Source organism: Neovison vison, chromosome 8 (assembly GCF_020171115.1).
Source record: "Neovison vison isolate M4711 chromosome 8, ASM_NN_V1, whole genome shotgun sequence".
Lineage (NCBI taxonomy): Eukaryota > Metazoa > Chordata > Mammalia > Carnivora > Mustelidae > Neogale > Neogale vison.
Genome location: NC_058098.1, coordinates 124,984,423 through 125,012,364, shown reverse-complemented (window position 1 = coordinate 125,012,364; position 27,942 = coordinate 124,984,423). Strand labels below are relative to the sequence as shown.

Below are 27,942 nucleotides of genomic sequence, written 5' to 3'. Positions count from 1 at the left end.
TCCCCATGGCTACAAGATGGCGCCACAATCCAGCATCATAGGCAGATAGGACATTGTACCACAGAAGAGGAACAGTTTCCTCCCATGCCTCTTTTTCCAGGAGTACAAAGTTCTTCCTAAAAGCTCCCCATAAGGGGGTCCCTGGGTGGCTCAGTTGGTTAAGCCTCTGACTTCGGCTCAAGTCGTGATCTCGGGGTCCTGGAATGGACAGACATTGTGCTCAGCTGAGAGTCTGCTTCTCCCTCTCCTTTTGTCCTCCCCCAACTTGTGCTCTCCCTGTCTCTCAAATAAATACATAAAATCTTGGGGAAAAAATGCCCATTATGTCTTTTTGGCCAGAGCAGGGTCACATGCCCATTTCCAAGCCAATCATTGACCATGGAGCTGGTCCCACCGTGGACAGTTCCAATAGCTCCCGAGTCGCTACTGAGCCAGCCTGTGGAGGGATACGTTCCTGGGTAGCATAACAAATCTGCCAGCAAGGAAGGAGGGAGGAACGACGATTGGACAGGCCATCAACAGTGCTGGTGCCCCTCACAGGCCAGGCCTGATTCCCAGCAAAGCCCCCTCGCTTGTCATTTTTGTAAGGAACTTCCACAAACCAGGAAGACACTGAGACAAATTTCATCAAGAAAATTACACCAAGATTTGATTAGTTAATGAGCAACATATTGGGGGACAGTAAGAGTTTGCCTTCTCCAGGAGGAGAAGGGAAAGAGGGTGTGCCTTCGAGGCCGTTAGAACGGGGGGGCTTAGACAGCAAGCATGCATTTCTCACAGTTCTGAAGGCTGGAAGTCCCAGATCAAGGTGCCAGCGGACCCAGACTTCGGTGGGAGCGCTCCTCCCCGCTGGCAGATGGCTGCTTTCTTCCTGCGTCTTCATGTGGTGGGTGGAGGAAGCTCTGGCGTCTCTTCCTCTACTTAGAAGGACACCAGCCCCATTGTAGGGGCTCCACGCTCATGACCTCCAAATAGTCCCACCTCCGATACCATCACACTGGGGATGAGGGCTTCAGCATAGGACTCTGGGGGGCTGGGGAGGGGGGACGACAAACACTCAGTCCATCACACTGTGTTAGGTGGAAGGGGGCAGGAGTTACAAACGCACAGAGCCATCAACAGTACAATGTACTCAGAGAAGGCCAAGTTCAGGGTGCCTAGAGCACACAGGAGGGTAAAGAGATGTAAGTGCAGAGATAGTAGAAGGAGGCCAGATTACACCAGGCCAAAGCCTTGTCATGTGGTGGCAAAGGGTATGGGCTCAGAAGTCAGGCCCCCGGCTGCATGTGGGTTCCGCTCTTAGGATCTGTTTCCTGCAGCGGCCATAGCAAGTTTTACAAGCTGGGCGGCCCCCAACGGCAGACATGTGTTCTCTCACAGTTCTGAAGGCTGGAAGTCCAAAATCAAGATGTCATTAGGATAGGTTCCCTCTGGAGGCTGAGGGAGAATCCCTTTCTGCCACTTTCCTAATTCCGGTAGCTGCCAACAAGCACTGGCCTTCCTTAGCTCGCGGCTCTGTAACTCCGTGTCTGCCTCCGTCTTCACTTGGTCTCCTTTTCTCTGTGTGTCTCTGTCCTCTTCCCCTTCTCTTGCAAGGACTTGGCATTGGCTTTAGGACCCACCCTAATGCAGATATTCTCATTTCCTTACCTTAATTACTTTGCCTTAATTACCTTAATACATATAAAAAGAATCTATGCCAAATAAAGTCATATTCTCGGGCTCTGGAGGGACATATCTTTGGGGGACCATAAGGCAACATGACTATGGTATTAGATGGTTTACTTAAGGTGATTTATATCACCTTCAGGTGATGTGCACCTGAAACTAATGTAATACTGTATGAGCACATTTCCTTTTTCATAATATGGGGATAAAATGTTTGTCCTGGGGGCACCTGGGTGGCTCAGTCGGCTAATTGATCTTGATCTTGGCTCAGGTCTTGAACTCATGGTCATGAGTTTGAGCCCTACACTGGGCTCCATGCTGGGTGTGGAGCCTATGTAAAAAAAAAAAAAAAAAAGTTTCTCCGAAGGGTCATCGTGAGTTTGAAATAAAATGCTTTTAAATGACTGAAGAAGTACTTGGTTTATTGTAAGTGCTCAATAAATGGTAGGAGCGCCGATTTTATGGAGCGAGAGTAGGTGTGTAAGGAAGGAGGAAAAGAAGAGTCACTTCCCAAATCTGTTCTCCTTTTGACTGCAGACGTGCACCAGGCGAGGCTCTAAGCAATTCCCAGCTCAGTCAGTCTTTCGGGATAAGGGAGGGGGCAATGTTGCAGCTGCCCGTCAAGGAACCGTCGGGCCCGGGGCTGCTGGTCCCAGACCCCGCTTCAAGAATCATGGTCCTACACATTTCCTCAGTTCATTTTTTTTTTAATAAGATTTTTAAAAATTCATTTATTTGACAGAGAGAGATCATAAGTAGGCAGAGAGGTAGGCAGAGAGATGGGGGGAAAGAGGCTCCCTGCCAAGCAGAGAGGCTGTGGGGCTGATGTGGGGCTGATGTGGGGCTCGATCCCAGGACCCTGGGATCATGACCTGAGCCAAAGGCAGAGGCTTTAACCCACTGAGCCACCCAGGCACCCCACATTTCCTCAGTTCATAAAGCACCTTCTTTGCAAATATTAAGTGTTTAATCAGTCTTTGTTGCAATGACTCATACACTTGGGGCTAAAAAGTTGATCAAAGACTTAACACCGATTTGATAATGTTGACTGGAGGCTGCTAGTGAACTCAGTCAGGTCTTTCTGCCTAGAAATTAAAATCGCGATGAAATTAACTTGATTTCTACCAAATCCATCCCACTAAACACATTTCACGAAACTGCACACCTTGCTGTATTAAAAAATTCCCTGGGTGGGGCGCCTGGCCGGCTCAGTTGGTGGAGAGACTCTTGATCTCAGGCTTGTAACTTTAAGCCCCACGTTGGGTGTAGACATTACTTAAACAATAGAATCTCAAAAAAAAAAAAAGTCCCTAGCAATGTGGCCGGCATGCTCTCTGTGCGCGTTCAGGAGCTATGGGGCACTGGATTAATTTCATCGGATCTGCAGGGACAAATCACAAGGAATGAGCCACCTTCATGACTCTAACAGCAAAACAAAGAGATTTTAAGTCCTTAGCAGCAGGTGGTAACTAAACCCATCACTGGGATCATTTCATAACGTATAAAATTACTGAATCACTATGATGTGCACCTGAAACTAATGTAATACTGTATGTCAATTATACTTTAGTAAAAAAAAAACAAAATGTAATTAAAGTGTCTTTAGTGGCAATATTGTTAAAGAATGTAGGGACGCCTGGGTGGCTCAGTTGGTTAAGCAGCTGCCTTCGGCTCAGGTCATGATCCCAGCGTCCTGGGATCGAGTCCCGCATCGGGCTCCTTGCTCGGCAGGGAGCCTGCTTCTCCCTCTGCCTCTGCCTGCCTCTCTGTCTGCCTGTGCTCGCTCTCTCTCCCTCTCTCTCTGACAAATAAATAAATAAAATCTTTAAAAAAAAAAAAAAAAACAATGTAATCAGTCAACGTAAGCACTGAGAGCCCCCTGCCAAGCCCCTGGGAAAAATGCTTTGGGAAATGAGGCTTTGAGATGTAATCTTGCCCCAAAAGAGCTAACAGTCCAGCGGAGGAGATGAGACAAAAGGGGAAGATTTCTCGAGGGGTGTGGGGAAAGCTGTGTAAACCCCCCTGCCCACCCCCTTGCTTCCCAGGTACACAGAGTTGGAGTTTGCTGTATCATGGCTCACAAAAGCTTACTGGGGTGCCTCCCAGCTTGAAATCAACCATGAGGACAGTCTGGATATGACAACAGGGCAAAAGCTGCAAATCAGAATTTCCTTGCCTGCTCCCTGCGAGCCAGTTTGCCAGCACACCAGTAACTCCGAGGGCCAGAATAGGAAATCTCAAGGTCGCTTCCAGGGTATAGCCTGGAGACTGCAATTTCCAGGGACTCCTGGTGTGAAGTTGCACGGGAGCCGGACTGGCCAAGACCTAGAGGGCTCCCAGGGGCTGGGGCTCAGGGCAGGGCTGGGGAAAAGTGGCCTGGAATTACTGACCCTCCAGGTGAACAGGCTGCAGAGGAGCGAAGAGGTGAAGGGCCGGCCTGGACAATCAGGACAACCAGGAGGACAAGCCCTTGGACCTGGGGTCTGGAGGCTGTGGTGCGCCCATGATGTCAGCGGCCAATGGTGGAGCAGGTGGGACCAGCGAGAGGCCAGGGAGGCCACTGAGGTTGGGGGACAGCAAGAGGGCCCCAAAATACTCTCTTGACCTACACGAGAGGTAAGGCGCCCTCTGCCCCCAGTCTAGGTCTCCCCTGGGCAAAGAAGTGGGTGGAAGCGTCAGGAGGAGGGGGTCTTGGATTTACTGGGTTTTAATCTAGGGTTGATCATGTTTCAAATCAGAAGTGACTAACTTGCCTCAAGAGGTGAATTTTAAGTTTTCCCACCTTTGGTGGAAAATGTGAGCTCAGGGCTCAAGATGATTTCCGTTTTATAGGAATAAAGAATGTCTTTGTACATCTGAGTCTTGTGGACTTGTTACTAAAAATTTCCAGCACCATTTGCTTTTGTAAAGCGAGCTGCTGAAATCACGACTGCATGTAGCAGGAGTTTAAGGTTTATTAAAAGAAAGGAAGGGGTTCAACAATGCCTATTATTCCTAAGTTTAGCACAAGCCTAATTCACTAACGTTTTTTCTAACATCATTTTTCTTTTCCTTTCCCTTTTCTGTTTTTGGAGTGGTGAAGTGGCAGCAGGATGATAGAGAGATGTTCATGACCTTCCTCAGATTTCAACAAGGGCTGGTCTTTAATCAGGAGCCTCATCTAATAACGGAGGAAAGTGCGCCTTGAAAGGAGGACCCCTTTGCCCAAGGCTACTCTCTTAATTTTGAGGAGAGAGAAGGGCCCACCCCGGGTCCTCCCCTCTCAGTCCTACTGCTTCTGTGTTAGAGAGAGCTTGCAGATATGTAACGTCGGTAAGTGAATTTGAAATTCCAGTCGGATAGCCCTGATTGCGAGGGTAGCTTTTCTTTATCTTTTTTTTTAGTATAATTAATCTTTTTATTTTTAAGATTTTTTTAAAAACATTTATTTGACAGAGAGATCACAAGTAGGCAAAGAGGCAGGCAGAGAGAGAGAGGAGGAAGCAGGCTCCCTGCTGAGCAGAGAGCCTGATGCAATGTGGGGCTCCATCCCAGGACCCTAAGATCATGACCTAAGCCAAAGGCAGAGGCCTTAACCCACTGGGCCACCTAGGTGCACCCGAGGTTAGCTTTTCAAACAAACCTGTGAGAGACTAAAAGCTTTTTCTCTCTTAGGATGAAGTTTCTACTGAAGTAAAGAAGCAGGATTTAATTACAGCCCAGAGCTGCCCTTAGAAGTTCCCACAGTTTGGAGTCTCTTTTTTTTTAAAAACGGGTACCATATTTAGTTTTTGTTGTTGTTGTTTCATTTAACTTTGTAGATGCCTAAAATAGTTTACATCCATTGGGAAAACACAAATAATATGGACAAGTATAGGGTCGAAAGTCAAACAATCTTGACCTTGTCCCCTAAAACCCTCTCCCCGGACAGTTTGGCGAAAATAAACCACCCTTCCTCCTGCAGTGCTGGTGATTTGGACACAGAAAGCCCAGGCTAGGCTTTGCGGGTGGGAAATCACCCTTTTAGGGCTGGATGGCTTCTAGCTATGACAAGAGAATAAGTTAAGGGTGTTGAAAACCGCCCAGAAACATAAGCTGTAAAGCATCTATCTCTCGGGTCCGCAGGCTTAATTGCCCCCAGTTGCTGACCTGGCTGGATATTCCCTAAGACATGATTCCCAAGCTGTTTGGAGGCATCAGAGGTTTGGCAAGGGCTTGTTCAAAATCTCACTGAAAAACAAAAACAAAAACAACAAAAAAAAAACTTGTTGATAAATAGATCCAAATGTATTATATTTCATATTTTTAAAAAATTTCTTTGAGAGAGGGGCGCCTGGGTGGCTCTGTGGGTTAGGCCTCTGCTTTCAGCTCGGGTCGTGATCTCAGGGTCCTGGGATGGAGCTCCGCATCGGGCTCTCTGCTTGGCAAGGAGCTTGCTTCCTCCTCTCTCTCTGCTGGCTGCTGTGATCTCTCTCTCTCTGACAAATAAATAAAATCTTAAAAAAAAATTTTTCTTTGAGAGAAAGAGAGAAAGCACACACAAGCAGAGGTAGGGGGAAGGGGCAGAATGAGAGGGAGAAGCAGGCTCCCTGCTGAGCAAAGAGACTGATGAGGGGCTTAATCCCAGGACCCTGAGATCATGACCTGAGCCGAAGACAGACGCCCAATCGACTGAGCCATCCAGGTGCCCCTATATGCTGTATTTTAACACACTGTTAACTTACATTGTCATGCTAACTCCCTCTTGGTTTGGACACCCTCAGAAAGAAGTTTCCTTCATTCCTGTCCACCCATGCAGGATTTAAACTTGTGTCACTGTAAGGAAAGTTGTACCTTTGCGGTCTTCAAAAAAAAATACAGCCTATTTATTCCTTTACGCAATATGGGACACAATATTACTCAGGAATACAAAGCAGAATATTTTAAGATTTGGATCCTGAGGCTGGTAGCGTAGATTGCGAGCCTGGGTTCTGGAGCTGAGCGAGCTCAGGTCTGAAGAGCTTCCTGTGTGGTCTGGAGCAAGTCACTTAACCTCTCTGAGCCTCCGTTTTCTCATCTGTAAAACGATGATGTTATAAAATGTATCCATCTTCTTAAAAGTCCTTTGGTTGTTTCTGCCACTAGGTACTTCTCTATGGCTATCTTTCTGTTTCCTAACATCTAATAATTTTTAATGTCAACTATCCTTCCACTTACCCTTCTCCGGACCCCAGCTTTCTGCCCCCTCTTCTCTGGTCTTTCTTCCCTTTCTTTTGGCAGCCCCCACCTTCAGAAATCTTGTTCATTTCTTAAGAAGAGCAGCTCAGGTCTTTACCTCCTGACACAAAGCCATAGTATTTTCGCGTATGTCTAAAATGTCATCAGGGCCCTTCGTTAAACAGAGTCCCCGCTCAGCCTGCCCGCAATACTGAGTGCCTGCCAGCAGCTCATAACAGCGCTTCCCTGAGCCCTCACTCTCTCGGGTGAGGTGCTCCCCTCACCAGTGCCTGTGGGCAGGAGGGAATGGCATGGGGACTTCTTTTTTTTTTTTTTTTTTTTTGGTTTTTATTTATTTATTTGACAGAGATCACAAGTAGGCAGAGAGGCAGGCAGAGAGAGGGGGAAGCAGGCTCCCCGCTGAGCAGAGAGCCCGATGTGGGGCTCAATCCCAGGACCCTGGGATCATCATGACCTGAGCTGAAGGCAGAGGCTTTAACCCTCTGAGCTACCCAGGCGCCCCGGCATGAGGACTTCTGACAGAAACTCTGCCATCCACCTTGGGAGGCAGAACGGCCCCGCAGGTTGGTTTTGTAAGGAATGATGTTGAAACTGTCGTCTTACAAATTCATCCTACTAAAATGTTGCTCTTAACCCTTTTACATCCAGGGTTCCCATGTTGGGAGTTCACTAGAAATGATGGGGATCTGTCCATAAAGAAACATTTCACAAATGCTGACTTGGGGCTTTTCTCCTTGCTCCCCGTTACTCAGAATGGAAACGGTTTCTTCCATTGTATTTTCCTTTTGAACCACTAAGAGTCTTTGCTTTCTTTAGTATTTCTTTTATTGAACTTTGTGTTCTCTCTCATGCTCTGAAACTAACAGAATGTTCTCATCCTGATATCTGAGGCCTGTAGACACCTCACGTTTTCATTTCCCTCAATCGTAGCAAACTTTGACTGTCTCTCCTGTCCATAAAATGCTATCATGGGCAGCACTTGCTGGCTTTATAATGACCTCTGACAACTGACTGTTCTGGATGCAGAGAGGATAATTTTCTTGAAGTCAGCACCCTTTACAACTGTCTACTGAACAAAATCTTCACTGGATGGTACCAGAGGTACAGATTGTTGTTTTAACTAAAACAACCTAAATTCTAGGTATTTCCTCCAAATAAATTCAAACTTATCAACTGCTTGGGGAAAATACATTAATTATAAATATAAAACATATATAAAGAGACTCCTTAAGTCTGGAACTATTTTCTCTAGGCCAATATGAAAAATTGAGCTTTGGATAATAATAATGATTAAGTTTCCTGAAAAAACCCTTAATACAGCATTTTAACAACCCCCATGATCTACAGTATATAGTAGCAATCAGAGTATTCATTCCAAATTATGTATCTTGAATACTCAAAAAGGGCAAAACTTGCCTCTTTGGAAATAAACCTATAGGAAATAAGAAATAAGCCTATAGAAAAATAAAAAAAGAAACTGGCATGCCTGGGCTTAGTTGGTTAAGCTGCCTTCGGCTCAGGTCATGATCCTGGTGTCCTGGGACAGAGTCCCACATCCGGCTCCTTGCTCAGTGGGGAGTCTGCTTCTCCCTCTGCCTGTCACTCCTCCGTTTGTGCTCACTCTGATAAATAAATAACTCTTAAAAAAAAAAAAAAGAAAAAGAATTTTTCTTCAAAACTACACAGAGACACTAGAATGTTAAGAGGCACAGGGCAGGGATTTTTGTTGGTCCTGAGCTCGGTTGTATCCTCCATGCCTAAAACAGGGCTAGCACATAGTAGGTGCTCAATACATGCGTGGCAAATGATCACTTTAACAATAAAATTTAATTAGAAACTTAAGAAGTTGCAAGTATTTGGCATAAATGGACCCTGAAACAAATTGAATAAACCTAATTTTGCTTTTCCGTTTAGAACTTGCGACTATTGGGTTAAGACGTAGCCAAAGACTCCAACTGAGAAACAAATAATTGGATATATTATGATATATAAATGTAATAACATGCCTATCAGATGTCATTTCAGTCTACAGACTGTAGCTTTCTCATCCTTGCTTACAATCTTAAGGTCTACTATTGTCTAATATCCCTTTAGTTTCAAGTAATGGAAAGCAAACTCCAACTAAACCAAGCAGAAAACAGGGGTTGGAGGTTTGTGGGAAGGATTCTGGGGTGGCATATGGGCTTGCAGAACAACCAGCTCAAGGGATCTCTGGAACCAGAAGGCGAGTGTTGGCCATCAGGACTCTGTCTCCTAATGAATGTCTGCTGCATTCTTTCAGAATGTTTCCCATGGCACTGGAATCAGGTTGCCAACATCCGCAGGACTCCTCCCATCTTACTTCCTCTCCTGAGAGGAAGTTTGCTTTCCCAGCTCCGGTGAGAAAGATCCCAGAGAAGGATGCCAGTTGGTTCAGCTTGGGCGATGCTCCCAGCTCATGGGCCATTCTGGGTGGCTAGGAAGCAAAGGAGACTTTGGCAGCTTGTCTTGAAAGCATGTTCGGGGACAGTAGAGCAGTTCCCCAAAAGAGTGTCGTGCCTTCTCAGGTGAGAACATACTTTGTTCATAATGAAAATTACAGCCCTCATGTGAAGGCTTCTGAGAGACACTGTCTTCTGCGGATTGGCCCTGCAAAGCTTTCCCTTTCAAATTCTGGGTTCCCAACAGTCTGTTACTTAAGGATTCTTGTTTCCAGGGACCAGCTGAATGAGTAAGTTGTTCAGTCGAGAGCTGCATTATTAAAATAAGATGGTAACAGTTTTATCTGAATTAAAAATGCAACACAATATTAGTTATCTTTAAGAAATCAAGACACCGGGTGCCTGGATGGCTCAGTGAGCTAAGCCTCTGCCTTCAGCTCAGGTTATGATCCCAGGGCCCTGGGATGGAGCCCCACATCGGGTTCTCTGCTCAGCAGGGAGCCTGCTCTCCCCCCCCCAACCTATTGTGATCTCTGTCAGTCAAATAAATAAATAAAATCTTAAAAAAAAAAAAAAAAAGAGATCAAAACACTTTCACCACGACTTAAGAAGGTTAGGATTGGGGCACCTGGGTGGCTCAGTGGGTTAAGCCTCTGCCTTCAGCTCAGGTCATGATCTCAGGGTCCTGGGATCGGTCCCCACATCTGGCTCTCTGCTCGGCAGTGAGCCTGCTTCCCCCTCTCTCTGCCTGCCTCTCTGCCTACTTGTGATCTCTCTCTCTCTTTGTCAAATAAATAAATAAAATCTTAAAAAAAAAAAAAAAAGGTTAGAATTACCTGATGGACTGAGGAATAAAATTTCCTCCATTTCCCAACTGGAAACTCAAGCAAGATATCCTCTGTAAGGCCTCAGTTGGTGAGGGCCTGGGCCGCTTCTAGACTAGTACATTTTACATTAAAGACCAGCATCTCATCAAAGAAGTGCAGCCCACAGGCCAGTGTTCGAGTTTTGGCTTTATTTTATAAAAATACACAACTTAAATACATATGACACTCTCTATACAAGACATAAACAACTGTTAGATTTAACATTTTCAGTTATTTCAACAGAACGCAAATATGCAAATTACCTCGTAAGAGCGAAGGGTATCGTTAGAGACTCTGCATTCACAGTCAGAGGGGACGATCGCCCCGCAGGATGCCGGACGCTAACCCAGACCGTCCAACCTGCCGACAAGCCACTTCACACCAGGGCCTTTTTGGCACGGCTCAGTATTGCACTGCTTGTTAGACACACTCTAATTTCCCCATGTCACAAATCTAAGCTTTTGTCTTCTCTAGAAACGTTTAATGGAAAAACCAATGTACAAACGTTACACTTGTGCTAATACCAAACATGAGAAGTGTGAACCTTTTTTCACTTTGCAAAACTTGCAGTGGAAGGTGGGTAGCTCTCTTGTGCAGCTAAACTCACTTTCCAAAAGTTTTGCAAAAACGTTGGCAGACTGAGTGAGCTAGGTGGAGTGCGGTGGGGAAGGGAGTGACATGCCAGCGCCCACGGAAAGTGCCTCTGAGAAGGGCGCTGTCCCTGTCACTGTCAGCGGCAATCCGTGCGCGGATCCACCCTTTCTAACTTGGGCCTCAACTACCTCCCTCCCCCTCGAGATTCTGTCACCCGTCCAGGAGGAAGTGTGGTCCTGATACAGGGCTGATGGGGGCTCCTTACTTACTCTGGCTTTCTTTCAGAAATTTAGCTGCCTTATCTATGGCTCTTTAAACTAGCAGTGAATTAGATACTGGTTTATGGGTCGAAAGAAATTATTTACCAGTTGGGAATTCAATGCACGAGAACACACTAGAGTGAGTTTCCTGAGGTAAATGTGAGCCTCAAGAAAAGTGTGCCAGTGACAGGATCTCCGCAGCTTTTCCTGGGTGGCAGCACAGTGCTTGAGGCCTGGACTTTGAAGTTCCCAGGCTAACAGAGCCGAGGACACATGTGTGGGGAGATGCGACGCGAGACGACGAGGCTGAAGGAGAACTGTTGACAGGCGAGAACATCAGTTCAGAAGAAGCCTCAAAGGGGAACAGGGGGGGAAAGGACGGTGTATTTTAAAGTGCTTAGGTAGGATGGGCAATTAGTTAGAAATACCTCAAGGGATTTCTAACAAGCTTTAAAACTGCTTGTTCTTGATGACTCAGACATGGAAGCAATGGCTTTAATACGAACGGTTCAAACTTCTTATTCTTTCTTGAAAAACAAGATTCTCCATCAAATATTTTTAGCCAATGGAATGATTCTGCTAGTTGTTAATCTCACCAATGTATTTTGAGATCCTAACTGGCTGAAGGAATTTCATAAAGTTGAACTACAAAGTACATATTTGCACCGAGAATATAAATTTAATGCACAGAGGTCTACAAAGCTTTGTATTACATTAGTACCAAAAAACTTTGCATTGCAAATCATGCTTTATTATCCCTTAATATTCTACTCAAGGATTATGGCACTCGGACAAATTCCAGGACCCTGAAGCTTAACTTTCTTCTTTTCTTTCTTTTACATAAATGAAGTAGTTCATGGCCATCTTTAACATTAATAATGAAGGTGTTAGGAACTGAGTTCTAAGACCTAAGAACCAAAATCAGGCTAAATTTCCACAAGTCACTCGTTATATAGGAATGGAAGCACTAACAAATTCTGTTGTAACTGTTCATCTGCACAATGTAGTTGAATGAGGTGACCAACCTGGTCTTTAGCAACAGTGATGAAAACTAGCACAGGCTCCATACAGGGCCACACACTCAGTGGGCTGTCATGTCAATTTGGGCTGACGCTACCATGCACGGTCCCTCGTTTCTTTGACTCTAGTTCCTTTACAAGAATAGACCCACATTTTAATTACTTTAGGCATGATGAAGGCCTTAAGTAAAATTTAAATTCAGAAGCACTTTGGGTTGGAGTTTTATAGTCCCAGAAGCTATTTAAAATTACAAGTCCAGAAGAAAATCCCCAGAAAATTATGTATTAGACTCAATTCATAAAAAAGAAGCATTTTCAGTATTACCAAGATGAAAAGCCATACTAGAAAACAATGCTCTGGTTTCCTGACAACAAGCTCAATGCAGCCCAAGGGCAGACACGCAAAGGGAAGCTGCTTTGGAGAGGAGAAGCCAGAAGACTGCAGAGGGCTGGAATGAAACTGAAGTGGCTTTTCTTTTTGGGTAGGTGAATGCTATTTGGTGATCAATATGGGATAGCTGCTTGAAACTCACATTTTATGCACCTTAAAGCCCAATTAATGCAGGGTGGTTGCAGCTAAAAGATGAGTAATGTACCGAGATTCACAATACAATGGGTCAAACAGCAAGACCAGTTCTGAAAGCTCTGGAGGAAGGGCCAGTCCTAACATACTTCATCCGTTCCGTGGATATGGAGGAGACTATGGCAAGAGAATGGATTTCTGTACATTATATTAGCTTTCATAATCTAGAGTGTAAATATATTATTGTTTAGAAATATGGAGCCCAAGCAAAAATTAGAAATTCTTCCCACATAGGCCTTAAGATCTCTCCCTCCACCAACACCCAAAGGATCCACACTTGACTCCAGTCAACCAGGGCTTGTACGGGAGGACTGTAAGGTGAAGCCTCGTAAGGGAGGATGGAAGAGGCAGTGGCCAAAAGCCAGACAATCAGGAGGAAAATGACAGATGTGGTATATTTATAAAATAAATAAATAAGGAAGAGAAAAGGAAAAGGAAGGAACTCAAGGAGGTAAGTGAAGAGGCCAGGCGGTAGAGGCGTGCCCCTGCGTTTCCCACCTACCTGTGGCAAAGGATGCAGAAACAAGAAAAGGCAGAAGCCTCATCCACAGGCTCTCGGAGGGGCATCAGACAAGTCCAAGCCAGGCTGGCTGTGCCCTTGGGCCTTGCCTCTGGCCTTGCCTTCGGGGATGCGTAGACAAGCTCTCATGTGACCTGCAAGCACGTCTGTTGTGGAACCTGACTCCTGCTTCCTGGGTGCCTGATGCTCCCTACTGCTACCAGCATTGCTTCCATGGCTGGAGAAAGGCCTCAGATCCAGGGGCAAGACGAGCAACAGCCAGTGTTCCAGAACTCGTGGCTGCCACTGCCTTTTCTCTCCTAGGACTAGCCTGTCTCTCCCCCTGGTGGCTGGAGAAGGGGACAGAATGTAGGTCCACAAAGGACTGCTCAATTTGGAACGGTATTACCTTGATTCACAACTTCCAAAGGGCCTTCCAGAGTTCATTAATTATAGGTCGATCGATGGTTCAAATCCTACTAAGGAACTCGTAAAAGAAGTGACTTGCGTGTGAGGTCCCACCACACTTTTGGGGGTTTTGTTACCGTTTCCTTCTGTTTCTGCTGTCTTCTTCTTCGATGAACTTTAAAAAAAAAGAAAAAGAAAAGCGAAAGGTCCCCCTGCGCCCCCTTCCTCCCTCCAGAAACCTCCTGGACTATCCTGAGTCAAGTGCATGAGGGACGCTACCATTACCGAGCTCACAAATGAAGGAGGAACAAAATTCGGATTATTTGGAAATAGGAAAGAAACTATACGTACAAGTGGCGCTTGGTTGTCTTCACTGCTCTGTAAAATGTCTGAAATGGTCACAGGCACCTGAATTTCTAATTTACAAATGACAACACAAAAGAAAAAAGCAGTAAGATTTTTGTGGAGAAAAAAAAAATAACCCATGGTGGTTATTTCACTTCTAGGGACAGTCAGTTTATACTTGAGGGCCACACTTGTCTTTTTCTCTGACTTCCTACTTGATGTTCTTCAGGAGGGCTGTCCGGGCATTCACCACCGCTTTGAAGGCATCTTCACTACCAGGCGCCACGCACTTGTCGGGGTGAAGCAGCACAGCGAGCTTCCGATAGGCTTTGTTGACTTCATCCCTACGAGAAAGAAGCCAAGCTCTATGTCAGCGACAGGGTCAGCCCCGGCCCACGGCAGTTTGGTGTCTGGACTTACATCATATCTCTTGCATTACTACCTTTTCTCAAAAGTGGAACTAAAGGACTCGGAAACAAACAATAAACAAGTAAATAATATGTTACAGACAAGTAGAGAAAGAAATATCATGTGGAGTATCGAAACACCAAGAAAATGCCTGGTAAAAGAAGGATCCACGGAAAGGTCCTTGGCAGAGAGCAGGCATCCAGCAAATCTTCACTGTCTGAAGCAATGAGGGCACGGGGTGATCAGGAAAGGCCTGTGGGGTGGGGTTCTGAAGGAGATGGGGAGACACTGGGCCACCGGGAGAGAGCCGGCAGAAGCTAGGAACTATGAACAGCATGGCCGTGGCATGAAGTTCCATGAGGACACTACTGGGGGTAACAAAAACAAAGTTGGCCAGGAAGCTCTGACCAGTAAGGGAGAGGCCTTGAAATCAAAACAACAATAAAAAAGTAGACTTGATAAACAATGACATCAGTAAGTTTTTCATGACAAAAAAAGGTGCTGAGAAAGCTGATTTTCGAGGTTAGGAGATTGTTACGAGAAGCCAAGCACAAGTACAAGAGTCTGGATCAAGGGAGGCTAAGGGATGACACACAGAAAGAATCGACAGAAGCAGGTGACAAGCTGGACATACAGGTCAAGGAGATGGAAGAAAAGGGGCTGAGATAAGTTCCAAGGTCAAGGGGATGCTGAAGCTCAGGGTGACACCATTGACCAAGAAAGGGACGCTGCAGATGGGGGTACTGGAGAGCTCCAGCGAGCTCCTGAGACCAAAGAAGAAAGAAAAGAGAAGGGAACATTATCCATAAAGGAAAGGGGCAGTAAAGTGAATCCCAAAGACCAGGAGAGCTCTGGGAGACCACCTCTCCCTGCTCTTCACCACCCTCTGGTGTTAGGCCTCCAGAAGCTTCTAAGTATCCAGCTCCTCCTCTGGTCAGGTGTAGTTCTGTCTTTACCAGATAGTTTTATTTCCCACCTTCTTTTTGTAATTCAGGTTTCCAGTTATGCTATTAGCCTAGATATGGCGCTTTCCCAAACGCTCTAGTTTTTCTCCTTTATGTTTTATCAGAAGGATTTCTACTCGGCTCTCTGAATTAGAGAGATGGTCTGTGATTGTCTTGCAGGTGATGGAAAGTCTTGGGTGTCTACTTGGAAAGACAGAGGTCCCAAGGCCATATTCATAGTCCTCTAGGCTTGGGCATGTATTCTAAGGCTTTTTCTGCTTTCTGCTCTTAAACAAACTCTGAATTCTCTTATTTTCCTTCATTTTTTTTTTCTTTAAAGATTTATTTATTTATTTAACAGAGAAAGAGAAAGCGACAGAGGGAACACAAGCAGGGGGAACAGGAGAGGGAGAAGCAGGCTTCCCGCTGAGCAGGGAGCCCGACATGGGACTCAATCCCAGGACCCGGGATCATTACCTGAACTGAAGGCAGACACCTAATGACTGAACCACCCAGGAGCCCCTTGAATTCTCTTGTTCTAAAACATGCATGGGGCTTTTTTACATAGACAGTTCTGATATTAGCTAACAAGAATCATATTCTCCCTCTCTGAAGAAATCCGAATTGCCAGAATTCTTCACCAAAATAACAAATGTATTAACAAATACATTTACAAAGTAACAAATACATTAATTCTGCTGAAGATGAAGATTTTCTTAAAGTTCAAGAACAGTAAACATGATACTGAACAAACATTAAAACTCTTTATAACTTCAAAAACACTGTTTCTAGGTTCTGTTCAAGTGAGCTCACTGACATACAAAATTAGTTTGATCGACCCAGAGGGAGGTAAGAGGAGCACATGTTTATATTGGTCAATGAGAGAGAACTTGTGGAAGTCCCGTATATTTTGGTAGATTCCAATTAATACAGATAGTAAATAAATAAGGAACCTGAAGTTTCTTTTTCCTTAATAAACACTGTACTAAGTTAATAAGTTTCTTTCTTTTAGAGCCAATCTCCCTTGGAGGTAAACAGAAGATGGTAGAATGAGACTATGGAAATCCCAAAGGACATTTAAAAGACACCAATTAACTGTGCTATTTACATAAGATCATCTGAAATGTTCGTGTGTTTAAAGCCTTCTCTGTAAGGCCTGGCAAGTCAAGGTGACCAGTAACTGTGTTCTTCTTCCCCTGCCCTCTCGCCTTCTGGGCCTAAAGACAGGCTAGGAGACCAAATTGGAAAAGAGAAACTTAACGCCATTGGTATCAACACGTACTTTTGTGTGCGTGTGTGTGTGTGAATCAAGGTGACAAAGTAGAAAGGGACAAGGTTGGGGAGGAAAGTTATGGTGCAAAATAAAAAGACCCGAGAACGCTTACAATTACAATAAAAATCATAATATGTATAGTAACAGAAGCATCCTATTGTTAAAAGTTATATAATCATACCGAACAAGGATTTATTCTTGCACAAGCAACAAAGAATAGTGATTGTATTTGTCTTCCTCCCAAATATTTCTTTTGGCTAAAGATAAAACCATTTAACATAAATTCATACACAGACGAGGACCTAGCAGGATTCTGAGGGCCATAGAAAGAGACAGAGCCAGGCAGACACACAGTGTTCAAGGTCAAGAACGAATTCTACCACTAACTCCTAGGGTCCTTGAACATTTAGTTTAGTCTCGCCGAATTCCAGTTTTCTCACCTATAAAATGAAATGTCTGGAGAAGCTGCTAATATCCTTTTCCTCTTCTAAAATTCTATGATTTAAGATTTCTCTTTTGTAAGGTATTTTTTTAAGTTTACATTTGCTTCAAGGCTCCTATTCAATACAGACAAAAGCAGAACACACCATTACCGAAAGTATTCATGCAAATACACTGCAGAGCTCCTTCATCAGGCCACTGTGTCCTCTACTTTGTTTCTCTGGCATTCAATTAATTCACTGAAGAAAAGCTATTACATAAGCTAATGCATTTCCACACATCTTCCTATTTCCAGTCAATGACAAGAAGATATATCAGACCTACGATGTTGACAGCTGAGTTTTTCCCCAGGACAGAACTTGGAACTAAGATCCTAGAGCACCGCTTACCTTGAGGCCCCAGGTTTGACTCCCAACATGTCCCAACTGTCTTTACTGTTTCGAATTCTGCGAATGGTGTCTGCTTGTTCTTTGGTGAAGCTAGCATTGCTATTCGTGATAGGACGTTTCCCTCCATTTTCACATAAGTCAACTATGGATACATAAAAGGTCTGCAAAAAGAAATCATCCCAGTGGAGAACTGATTTTATGAAAATAGGAATTTCCTTTAAGCATAACTTAAAGAATTTTAATATATTATAATAACTTAAAATTCACCATAAAGCAAATATATAGTTTGAAGGTTTTTTTCTTTTATCTTATATGTATGTTTATGTGTATATGCACAAAATACACACGCTTGTGTATTTTTTTAACACACAAAAGTATAAGGAATAAACTTTAAATGGCTTATAATCTTCCTCTCAAATAACACTCTTGAGGTGAAAAGTAGTAGGTGAACACTGTTAGAAAAATTCAAATAGTAAATAAAAGTGTAAAATGAAAACTGTCTTCCTGCCCCTCAAGTTCCTCTCCTAGAAGTAACCATTGTTAGTATTTTTGAGTATCTTCCCAGAAAATTTTTCTATCAGAATACCAGTATATCAGGGGCGCCTGGGTGGCTCAGTGGGTTAAAGACTCTGCCTTCGGCTCAGGTTGTGATCCCAGGGGCCTGAAATTGAGCCCCGCATGGGGCTCTCTGCTGAGCAGGGAGCCTGCTTCTACCTGCCTCTCTGCCTATTTGTGATCTTGGTCTGTTGAATAAATAAGTAAAATCTTAAAAAAAAAAAAAAGAATACCGGTATATCCATCCCTACACTAAACACTGACATAAGAGAAAGCAGATTAAACATACCGCTAAGCTCCTCAAACTTTTTCACATAAAAATACAGAGGCACCTGGCTGTTTTAGTTGGTAGAGTGTGCAATTCTTGATCTTGGTGCTGTGGGTTCAAGACCCATGTTGGGAATAGAAATTACATTAAAAAAAAATTTTTTTTTTTAAATATACCTTGGACTCTTTCTCTAGAGAAAAAGTGCGTATAGACACTTTCCTCATCCTTTTTAATGACTGTTCAGTATTTCACTATGTGACTGTATCTTAATTTATTTAACCAACTCCCTATTTCCCCAATTGACAAGTCAATTAATTCTAGGTGTTGCTATTACACACAGTGCTTTAATGAATACTCGGTGTGTGTGTGTGTGTGTGTGTTTGCACACTTGTGGAGATGCTGCTTTCAGATAAATTCCTAAAAGGAGAAGTACTAAGTAACAGTGTAGAGGCACTTTAATTTTTGATTTTGACAACTGTCCTACAAAATGACTGTGCCAGTTTACACCCCCATCACAGGGTCCGACACTCTATTTGTCTGTCCCCTTGTCACTGTGGTGCATTCTCACACAGCTTCACTTTTGCCAAACCTATGTGCAGCACACAGTTTGGATTTAAAGTTTCTGAGTGTCTTTTCATATGCTTAGTACCTTTCCTTTTTCTCTAAATTGTTCAGATTCTTTGCCCATTTTTTTTATGTTTTTCAAAGCGAAAACTATTGTTTGATCCTGCTCAGAGTTCAGTTACTATTGTTGGAAAACTTTGCTCAAAAGTCTCATTTACTACACGACACATCCCTTCTTCCCTCCATCTCTGCTTTAATCTCTCTTCTTTTTCAGCTATGTCTATAATTCCTGTCATTGTCCAAAATTTGTCCACATTCTCATAGACTCCTCCTTCTTATCTCCAGCAATAGCTAATAGACTTGACAGCTTAAACAAGAAGGCTGATTTGTGAGGAGGATGCCAAAGGGAAAGACACAAGGTAACAAGACAAAAGAAGAGTTGATGTGATTAGCCTGTCTTACTCCGCTCACAATGGGAAAAAGACAAAACTCGAGTTCCTTTCTGACATAGTGTCTAGAAGTGTATAGGAAACAAAGAAAATATGAATTAAATTGAGTCAGCAGGAAAGCACTGTTTCTAAGCGTTTGCTTACATAGTTTTTTTTTTTTTTACATTCCTTGTTAGCCTGTTTTTAAACAGACTGTTATATCCCTGAGTGCTACCCAAGATTTATCTGAAAGGATAAAAGCAACCTAAAAGTCATCACAGTTCACTGATGTTTGCTTGTGCTCTGTATCAGTAAGGTTTTCTTCTAGTTTATCAGTTAAGCTAAAATATAAACACTCCCAGATCTCTGAGGACACAAGCATTCACTTGTAGCACACATGGTTTAGAAGCGCCAGCTGTGGTGTGGTGTAGGAAACAGGAGAATTGAAGTCAAGGGTCTGTTTACATTCCATGTCTGAGTTCCAGCCATGATGGAGTGACAGGGACCGGGCTAGAACTCCTGCCATAAACTACAATGAAAATGGACAGATAGAGCAAGAAACTATTTCCAGGTAGTGGACAACAGCAAGCACAGTACTGCCCCTCAGTTTCTACCTGGAGCCCATTTCCTGGCCATGTCACAGAGAGCTGGTCTGAGCAGTCCCACAGTCCCACTGAATGAAAGAGACAGAGATCAGAGTTTAAGGATACTGAAGGGGCTGGAATCTGCAGAGCAGGGCATTGGAGAAGAAGGAGAAAGGCAGGATTGGGCCCCAGAAGTCCATGTGACAGTTCCCCACTGATCTGTAGCTGCGGCCCAGGCTATAAATGCACCGGGTGATATCACCTGAGGCTGACCATGGGATTGAGAAGAGAACCAATATACTAGAAGTCTAGTGGTGTTTTGGGAAGAGGCATTCCAGGAACAGTACAGTCGGACCTTGCTAGAGTGCAGACATTGCTTACTATTTCATTGGTATCCTGAGTATCTAGCTGAGATATCATAGAAAGACTATGGCTTAGTAGTAAACTCATCCTGACAAAACCGAAAACCAAGAGCTGACAAGGTCTAAATAGAGACAGAATTTGAAGGTTGAGTTCTACCAAATTTGAAGGGCTTAGACAACAATTTGGGCTTCCTTCAGATCCTTGCTATGAAAGCAAAAAACCAAACCCATGCAAATTCAATGTAATCTGTTGGTAACTGCCTGCTAAAATAAGAACCAATATTCTGCCGAGGAAAATAAAGAATCTAGAGCCTCTACAATGCATTATTCACAGTGTCTCGGTATTCATTCAATCAAAAATCACTATTTATACAAAGACACAAGAAAATATGATCTATAGTCAGGCAAAAAAAAAGAAAAAAAAGCTGTCAACAGAAACTGGGCCCAAGACGATTCAGATATTGGACTTAGCAGACAAAGACTTTAAAGGAGCTATTATAAATATTTCAAAGAGATAAAGGAAAACATAGTCTTAATAAGTGAACAGATAGAGAATCCCAGCAGAGAACCAGGATCTACACAAGAAAAACAAATGCAAATCCTAGGACTGAAAAGTATGGAGTTGAAAAATTCACTCAGATTTAAAAGCAGCTGAAAGTCAGACCAATAGAGACTATGTGATCCAAAAAATAGAGAAAAAGGAAAGAAAAATAACATAGTCTCAAGGACTATGGGACAAAATCAAATGGCCTAATACACACGTAACTGGAGTCCAGGAAGGAAATGAGTGAAAATAAACTAAAAATATTTTGAACAAATGATGATAAAAAACACCTGCTTAGCTCTCCGAGAAACTCAACAAATACCAAGCAGGATAGATATAAGGAGAATCACATCTAGTCACACAGTCCAAAGCCAAAAGCCAAAGATAAAGAAAAACTCTTGAAAGTGGCTAGAGGGGAAAAAATCCCCAACACATTATGAACAAAAAACCAAGAGTACGAATGGGTACTAACATCTTATGAGTTGCAAGAGAGGCCAGAAGAGAATGGACTACATCTTTAAAGAGCTGAAAGAAATTTAATCTTCAACAGTCGTTATTTATACCCTTAGACAAGTCACTTCAGCACTCTTAGATGTTATAAAATCTGAAATGAGAATAAAACCTGCTACACACTAAATCTCAAATGAGATGAAACACGTAAACTTCTCCAGAATAGTAAAACACTATTCCAATGATCAAGTACCGTTATTGCACATAAATAGGTACAAACTCACACAGGTTCATGTACTCAATAGAACAGGATGTGGCAAGCCAACATCAACCTTATTTGGTCTTAAAACAGAAGCTATGATGCCCAATTCAAACTGTCAGCCAAGGATGAATCCTGTCTTCTAATAGGGGCAGTGACACCTTAAGAGAAAGAAATTCAGCATAAAAGATTAAATGAAATCCCACTCAATAATTAAGAACAACTCTTTACAGTATAGCTACATTATTTGAAATGCTAAAAACTCCCAAAATATCAAGATATATTCAGAAGAGAAAAAATGCATAATTCATGTCACCACTTACTTCCAAATGTATCTGTAATCAAGAGTTGACTTTATAATTTATTATTTTAAAAAAGCCTTGTTCTGGGGGTGCCTGGGGGCACGGTTGGTTAAGCATCTGAATCTTGGTTTCAGCTCAGGTCGTGATCTCAAGAGTCATGAGATCAAGCTCCACGTCAGGCTCCCTGCTCAGCTCAGGAGCCTGCTTGAGTTTCTCTCTCTCCCCGTCCCTGTGCCCCTCCTACTCATGCTCTCTCTTTTTCTCTCTCTCTCTAAAATAAATAGATAAATAAATAAATAAATAAATGAAATCTTCTTTAAAAAAAAAAAGGTCTTGTTCTGGGCACCCACGTGGTTTAGTTGGTTAAGTGTCCAATTCTTGATTTTAGCTCAGGTCATAGTCTCAGGGTTGTGAGGTCAAGCCCACATTGGGCTCTGTGCTAGGCACAGAGTCCGCTTCAGATTCTTTCTCTCCCTCTGGCCCTCCCCTCTCCTCTAAAAAAAAAAAATAATAAGTAAATAAATAAACCTTGTCCCTTAAAATTATTCAAGATTAGTAATTTTTTAAAAATCACCATCTATTCAGGTTGCAATATGAGTACATCCTTCCATTGTCTACTTGGTGGATAAGACCTTTATTTTACGTGTGATTGGCTGGACTCTGCAATGCCAGGCTCCTATTCTCTAACTGTGCCCTTGCAATATAGGATTATATCAGCTACGGCAAGGCAATTTCGCCAAAGTAATCCTTCCATCTACCTATTCATGCAAAAGTAACACCATTAACCAAAGGTAGTTCTCAAGAAAATCTTTGTTCTATTATAAGTAAGTATATAATAACAGTTGTTAAACTTGATGATCATCAGAATCACCTGGAAAGCTTTTTCAAAATATAGATTCTCGAGCTCCAGCACAAGCACTAAGCTTCCAGTAGTTTTGGAGCCTGGAAATCTGTATTTTTAAGAATTTCCCAAAGTAATTCTGATGATCAGCCAGGTCCGGTCTCAAGTACACAGCAGGCAGATAGATACCACACACACACATACACACACACACACACACACACACACACACTCTCTCTCTCTCTCAATCTTTTTCTCACAAGCTTCTGAAAAGAACAAGCTTATTCCAATGAGAAATCCTTATTACATTTTTGCTTCTCATAATTTAAACTAAAATTTGGCATGGTCAGCCTCGGAACAAACAAAACAATGCCAGCTTACCTGGAACATCTCATTGATTCCCTCTCCAGTCTGTGCTGAAGTTTCAAAGTACAGGAAGCCTTTGCTTTCGGCCCACAAACGCCCTTCACTTTCATCTACACAGCGATGCTTGGTACAGTCAATCTGAAATAGAAAGTTGGGGGACAGAGAGAAGACCCCAACCTTGATCCACTAGCACAGGCCCTGTGAGGTCTTCATCAATCTTTTACTGAGGCAAAAACTACTCTTACATGAACTCCAGCACCAGTATATACAATTACGAGGACCCAAAAAATTGCCAATATTGAACATAGACTGATTTTCTGTGGCAAAATAACAAGTGCCTGCTCCCGCACTTCCCACTTTATCCTCGAAGAAAACTGCTCACCTCAAATTCACCTCTGTGAAAGTTGGCTTCATGCGGTCTCCCACACTCAAGTCTGCTTTCCATTCCTTTCCATAATCCACGCTGCACACCTAACTACTGTCCCTTCTCTAATCAAGGCCAGAGTGTAATTATTAGGATCCCCTTCTCCTGCTCTGTCACTAATACCCTTCCCCATGTATAGCACCAGAAAAAAATGGATAAATACCCCAACATATGGGAATTTGTGTTTTTATTCTTTGTTTTAGGGATGTATGTTTTGAAAATCTGTTGATTCCTATAGTATAGAATAAGGATTTCTTTTTTTTTTTTTTTTCATTTGTTCCCCAAAACTCAGAGCTGCACTCTTCCCATAATGGATCTGGAAAGTTGAGCATATAATGTCCAAAGCAGTTACCTTGTTGGCACACACTGCAAATACAATATTTTCCATGTTTCCGTGAGGTCCAAGATCCTGCTTCATCTCTGCCAGCCACGCATCAAGGGCGTCAAAGGAATCTTTCTGCCCAACATCATAGACCAGTATTACACCCTGTGTATCCTTGTAAAACTCATTACGAACCTTCACAAAAAAGAACAGATGTGCAAATTGGAGGTTTTGTGATTTTATAATATATCTCACAGTCATTAACATAACAAAGGGCATTCTTTTGTACATACATAGTATTTGCTATTGTATCTCAATATTTACTGGTCTTTAGAGGACTTTTTATAAAATCAAAGTAACATGATAAGAAAAACCCTACGAGGACAAGGTCTTGTGATGAACGTTAACAGCTTCCTGCCTCAGCCCTTCTCACCCCCAGCTCCACTCCCTAGAGGCAATCCATCTTTAATTCTCGTTAGTAGATCTTAAAATAACACAAATTCTATAGAATAAAGCTCTTCTCAGGAAGAATGAAGAACTTCAGGCAAAAATGACACAAGCATCAGCAAGAGTTATGGCCAGTTATGTACCAGAGCCTGGAGCAGGCTCCCTGGGACGCTGGGTAGAGCTTCCCTGACTCTAGGGTCTCCGCACTAACTTCAGAACTCCAAACGCAGAGCCCCAGGGCTGTAACGGCTCTAGAGTCAAATCTGGGGGTCACTCTTACTTATTAGTTGTGTGATTTTGGGCAAGTCACTTAACCTCTCTGCATCTCAGTGTCCTCATCTATCAAATGGGGACAGTACTACTTCCTTCACGGGGTAATTTCGAGGATTATATGAGATGATGAAGGCAAAGCACCTACAGTGCCTGCAAAACAATGTCTATTTGCATCTTCTGCCTTCCTTTCTCACCCTCCTCTGATGGTCCACCTTCAATATTTTGGCTAGAAATGGCGACTCGCTTCTGGGGCTTATCTATAATTCTAGGAAGAGGCAGCATGAAGTATAGGGCACAAGAAAGTGGCAGAGGAAGCGTAAGTTGAGTGGGTGCGGAATAACATTGACAAACCGGGGGTTTCAGGCCAAAATTCCAGTAAGAACCTTGACAGAGGCCGTGTATTACTCATTCGTCTCAGAGAGTGCAGTATGCACATGCCCATACCAGTCTGCTGTAAGAAACGAAGTCTTCTTACACACATCAGGCATGAGATTAAGGTTTCTGAGTATAGACAGACGCCTGGGCCAAGAAGGCAAATGGCTATTAATTTGTAGAAACAGAAGCAGTTTTCTCCTAAATTAAAAGCAATTAAATCAGAAAGAATTAAAGTGACGAACAGCAGGAGTCTTCTCCCCTCAGTCCTCAAGGTCCTCAGCCTACCTGCAGAAGTGAAAATGGGCCTCTGCCTTCTTCCCCGAAACTCCTGCTGCCTTGGCTCCCATATGCCACGCTCTCTAGGTTCTTTCTTGTCTGGTCTCTTACCAACTCCTCCTCTCTCCATTGCTCCCACGCCAGCTGGCTGCTGTAATTCCCCTAATCCCATCCCAAACCTTCAGCCTTTCTTTTTCAATCCTTCCTTCCAACTCAGACAACATAACCACCTGCATAATTTCAACTGGGAGAAGCTCCAAGGTGCGCCTTTTCATCTGTGCTTCCAGACCTGCTTTTCTAGTTAACTCTAGACTCTCCCCGCTCAATGTCTTGCTGGAATCTCAAATCCAATATGTACAACAGGAAACCCTCCAACTTATTCCTTCCCAATCTTTTCCTTCCCTTGAACTTCTAGTGATGAAAGGAGCACACCATTCTCTGAGCCATGTGGATTGAAAGTCTAGCGTTCACCTTTGCTGCTTTCCTCTCCTTTTTCACTCTGCAGGTACAAACAATCCTGTAGGGCCTGCCTCTGCCAGATTTCCTGCACCTGTCACTTCCTTTCCATTTCCATGTGCCAACATTACACTACCTCCTGACTACTACTGCAAGAATTTTCTAAGTAACCTCCCCAGCAACATAATACACATTACATATTTATCTTTTCGAAGACCTGGTTCAAAAATTCTTTAGTGTTTCCCTACTGCCAACCCCTTAAATTTCAAATTCTTTTAACTGGTGTTGAAAGCTTCTGATCAGTCCCCCACCAGCTTCCCAGTCTTATCCTCCTCCTACCTCCTGTCCTTCAAAGTGGATAATCTCTCATTCCCTAAACCTCCCCTGTGCTTCTCTAACTCCGTCTCGAAACAGACACCTCTTTATCTTTAATCTTTCAAGTTTGGCTATGACACTGCATCTTTCATGGAGTTTTTCCTGCCCCACACCTTATCATCTAACCCCCAACCCCTGCCAAACAGAATCTAACCCCTGTATTCCTGAAATACCACAGCCTTTGTGCTTCTAGTAGTGCCCATATTACTTCCTGTCTGGTTTTATAGTTGGTAGCATACACAGCTGCCTTTTCCAGTAGGCCGCAAGTGACAGGCATGTGTCTTGATGCGTCTGTCTTTGTGTCAGCCAACAGGGCCTACCAGGTGTAAGTATTCAAGACATTTTAAATCAAGAAGAGCTGAATGTAGAGAATGTAAGCAGAAGTCAAAGAATTTCAAAGTGCAAATTATGCTATCCAGAGGGAGATTTGCGTGTAAATAGAGGTTTAGGTAAGCCTCATGGATTTCTCTTTCAACTGACTCAAGTTCAGGTCTGGGCTCAGCAACTGGCTACCTCTGTAGTCTTAAGTAAGTGGTTTTACCACCTCCAGCTTTGGTTTTTCCCATCTGTAAAATAAAAAAGGAGAAGCCTCAATGGTCCCCCACAGCCCTCTTATTCTCAGCTCCCAAGACAGCTCTCTGATGTTAGTCCTGGAAGTCTTGCAGCATCCAAAGTTTAATTAAATAGGATGCTAAGGGAATTGGGATTATTTCTTAGAGCAGGGATGGCAAACTTTCTAGCTTGTAGGCCACAGAAAGCTGTTAGTTTAATAGCACTCGGGCCTCAAGAACTTTCTACAGACTGTCTAACTCATACCAGCAAGTCCCAGAATGATGTGTGCATCAGTGGAAGCAAAATCGCTGTTAGACACAGGCCTGGCATTCCCTCGCAGTCCTCTCTTTGACACTTTCCTCTGAGAGTGCTCTCTCACATGCTACGCAGACGGGCCTCTCTCAGTAGGCCCTTTGGGTAAACCTGTTGGGAGGACAGATGATAGGAGTAGCTTCAATGGAAGACAGGCCGCCAGGATGGGGGGAAGCCAGGGATCATGACAATGGCTACGGACGCTTCACCCGCTGTGTGCCGAGCAAAAATATACTTTGGTCAGTTTGGGCCTTAGGGAGAAGATGGCTTTGGTCTTGTCAAAAAGGAGGGTTGGAGCTATGGACAAGTAAATATTTGACAAAAAAGAAAAAATCGAAGCTATTCAGAGAAAAGTTATTTCAGAAGTGGTGATTTGAAGAAGCTTCTATTAATTATACTGTTATCTTTTTGAGCTGCTGGGGGGGAAGCTATTGTAATTTCAATTTGCATTGATAAGACGTCTAGTGTCTAATGACAGAAAGGAAAGAACACTCAGCGCTTTTCACTAGACAATATCTGGAATGTTGTGCTCAGTTGTCATCTCCCCATTAGCTAACTAGAGGTTATCTACAAAGGATGTTGAGAAGCCTAGCTGCGGCAGGGCTAGAAAATATTTTACCTGAAAAGGAGCGGATTAACAAATTTTAGAAAGGTTCCTTGTAGAAGCACAGACTCAGTCTATGTTGTTCTAAAAACAAGGCCAAGATCAATAGTGAAAGTCAAAGGAAGGAAGCCTTCAAAAGGGAGTTGTTAATCTCGAGTTTTTAACAGTGAAAAGGATGAACTTGTGAGGCAGTGTGACCCCATCATTAGAGACATTCATTCTCCACACTATTACAGTCTGTACCACTCAAAACTATCCTGTGTTCCACATCATCCCTGGATTCCCACCAATCTACGTAATTCTTACTTACCCATCAAAGCTTACTTTAAATGTTGCTTCCTTCAACAAGGCTTCCTGTCCTCCCAGATACTAGACTAGATATTAAATGCTCCCAAGCATTCTGTCATTTGTTTAACATCCGTCTTCTTTGACATATTTATGTTCCACGAGGACAGGGACTGTGTATTTCTAGTGTCCAAACTGACACACTGGTATGCAGTGAATGAATGGCGGCCATAGATCAGGAAGGTATAAAGCATAAAAGCAACAGTCCTTTGAAATTTAAAATGTCTTATCTAACTGTTTGAAACATTAGCAAGGGAATTTCCTACCACTATCTAAGTGGATGGAACAAAAGACCAACAGGTTTTCATTCAGTTACGGCTCAGAAAGGAAGCCACTAAAGCTAAA

General features: G+C 43.2%; 1 protein-coding gene across 2 annotated transcripts in view; it reads right to left on the bottom strand.

Moving 5' to 3' along the window:
* Window positions 1-10,279: 10,279 nt before the first annotated feature.
* The window catches only part of DNAJC27 (DnaJ heat shock protein family (Hsp40) member C27), a 29,432-nt gene continuing 11,769 nt past the window's right edge, over window positions 10,280-27,942 (bottom strand). The window contains exons 4-9 of one of the 2 annotated variants that reach the window (XM_044261966.1): window positions 23,613-23,777; window positions 22,852-22,974; window positions 17,314-17,474; window positions 14,074-14,202; window positions 13,865-13,929; window positions 10,280-13,688 (exon numbers count right to left, since the gene is read on the bottom strand). In XM_044261966.1, the coding sequence (XP_044117901.1) occupies window positions 13,884-13,929; window positions 14,074-14,202; window positions 17,314-17,474; window positions 22,852-22,974; window positions 23,613-23,777 (624 nt within the window). In that variant the 3' untranslated portion in view covers window positions 10,280-13,688; window positions 13,865-13,883. Of the gene's footprint in view, window positions 13,689-13,864; window positions 13,930-14,073; window positions 14,203-17,313; window positions 17,475-22,851; window positions 22,975-23,612; window positions 23,778-27,942 lie in introns of those variants that run through there. The other variant, XM_044261967.1, reaches the window with a different exon arrangement.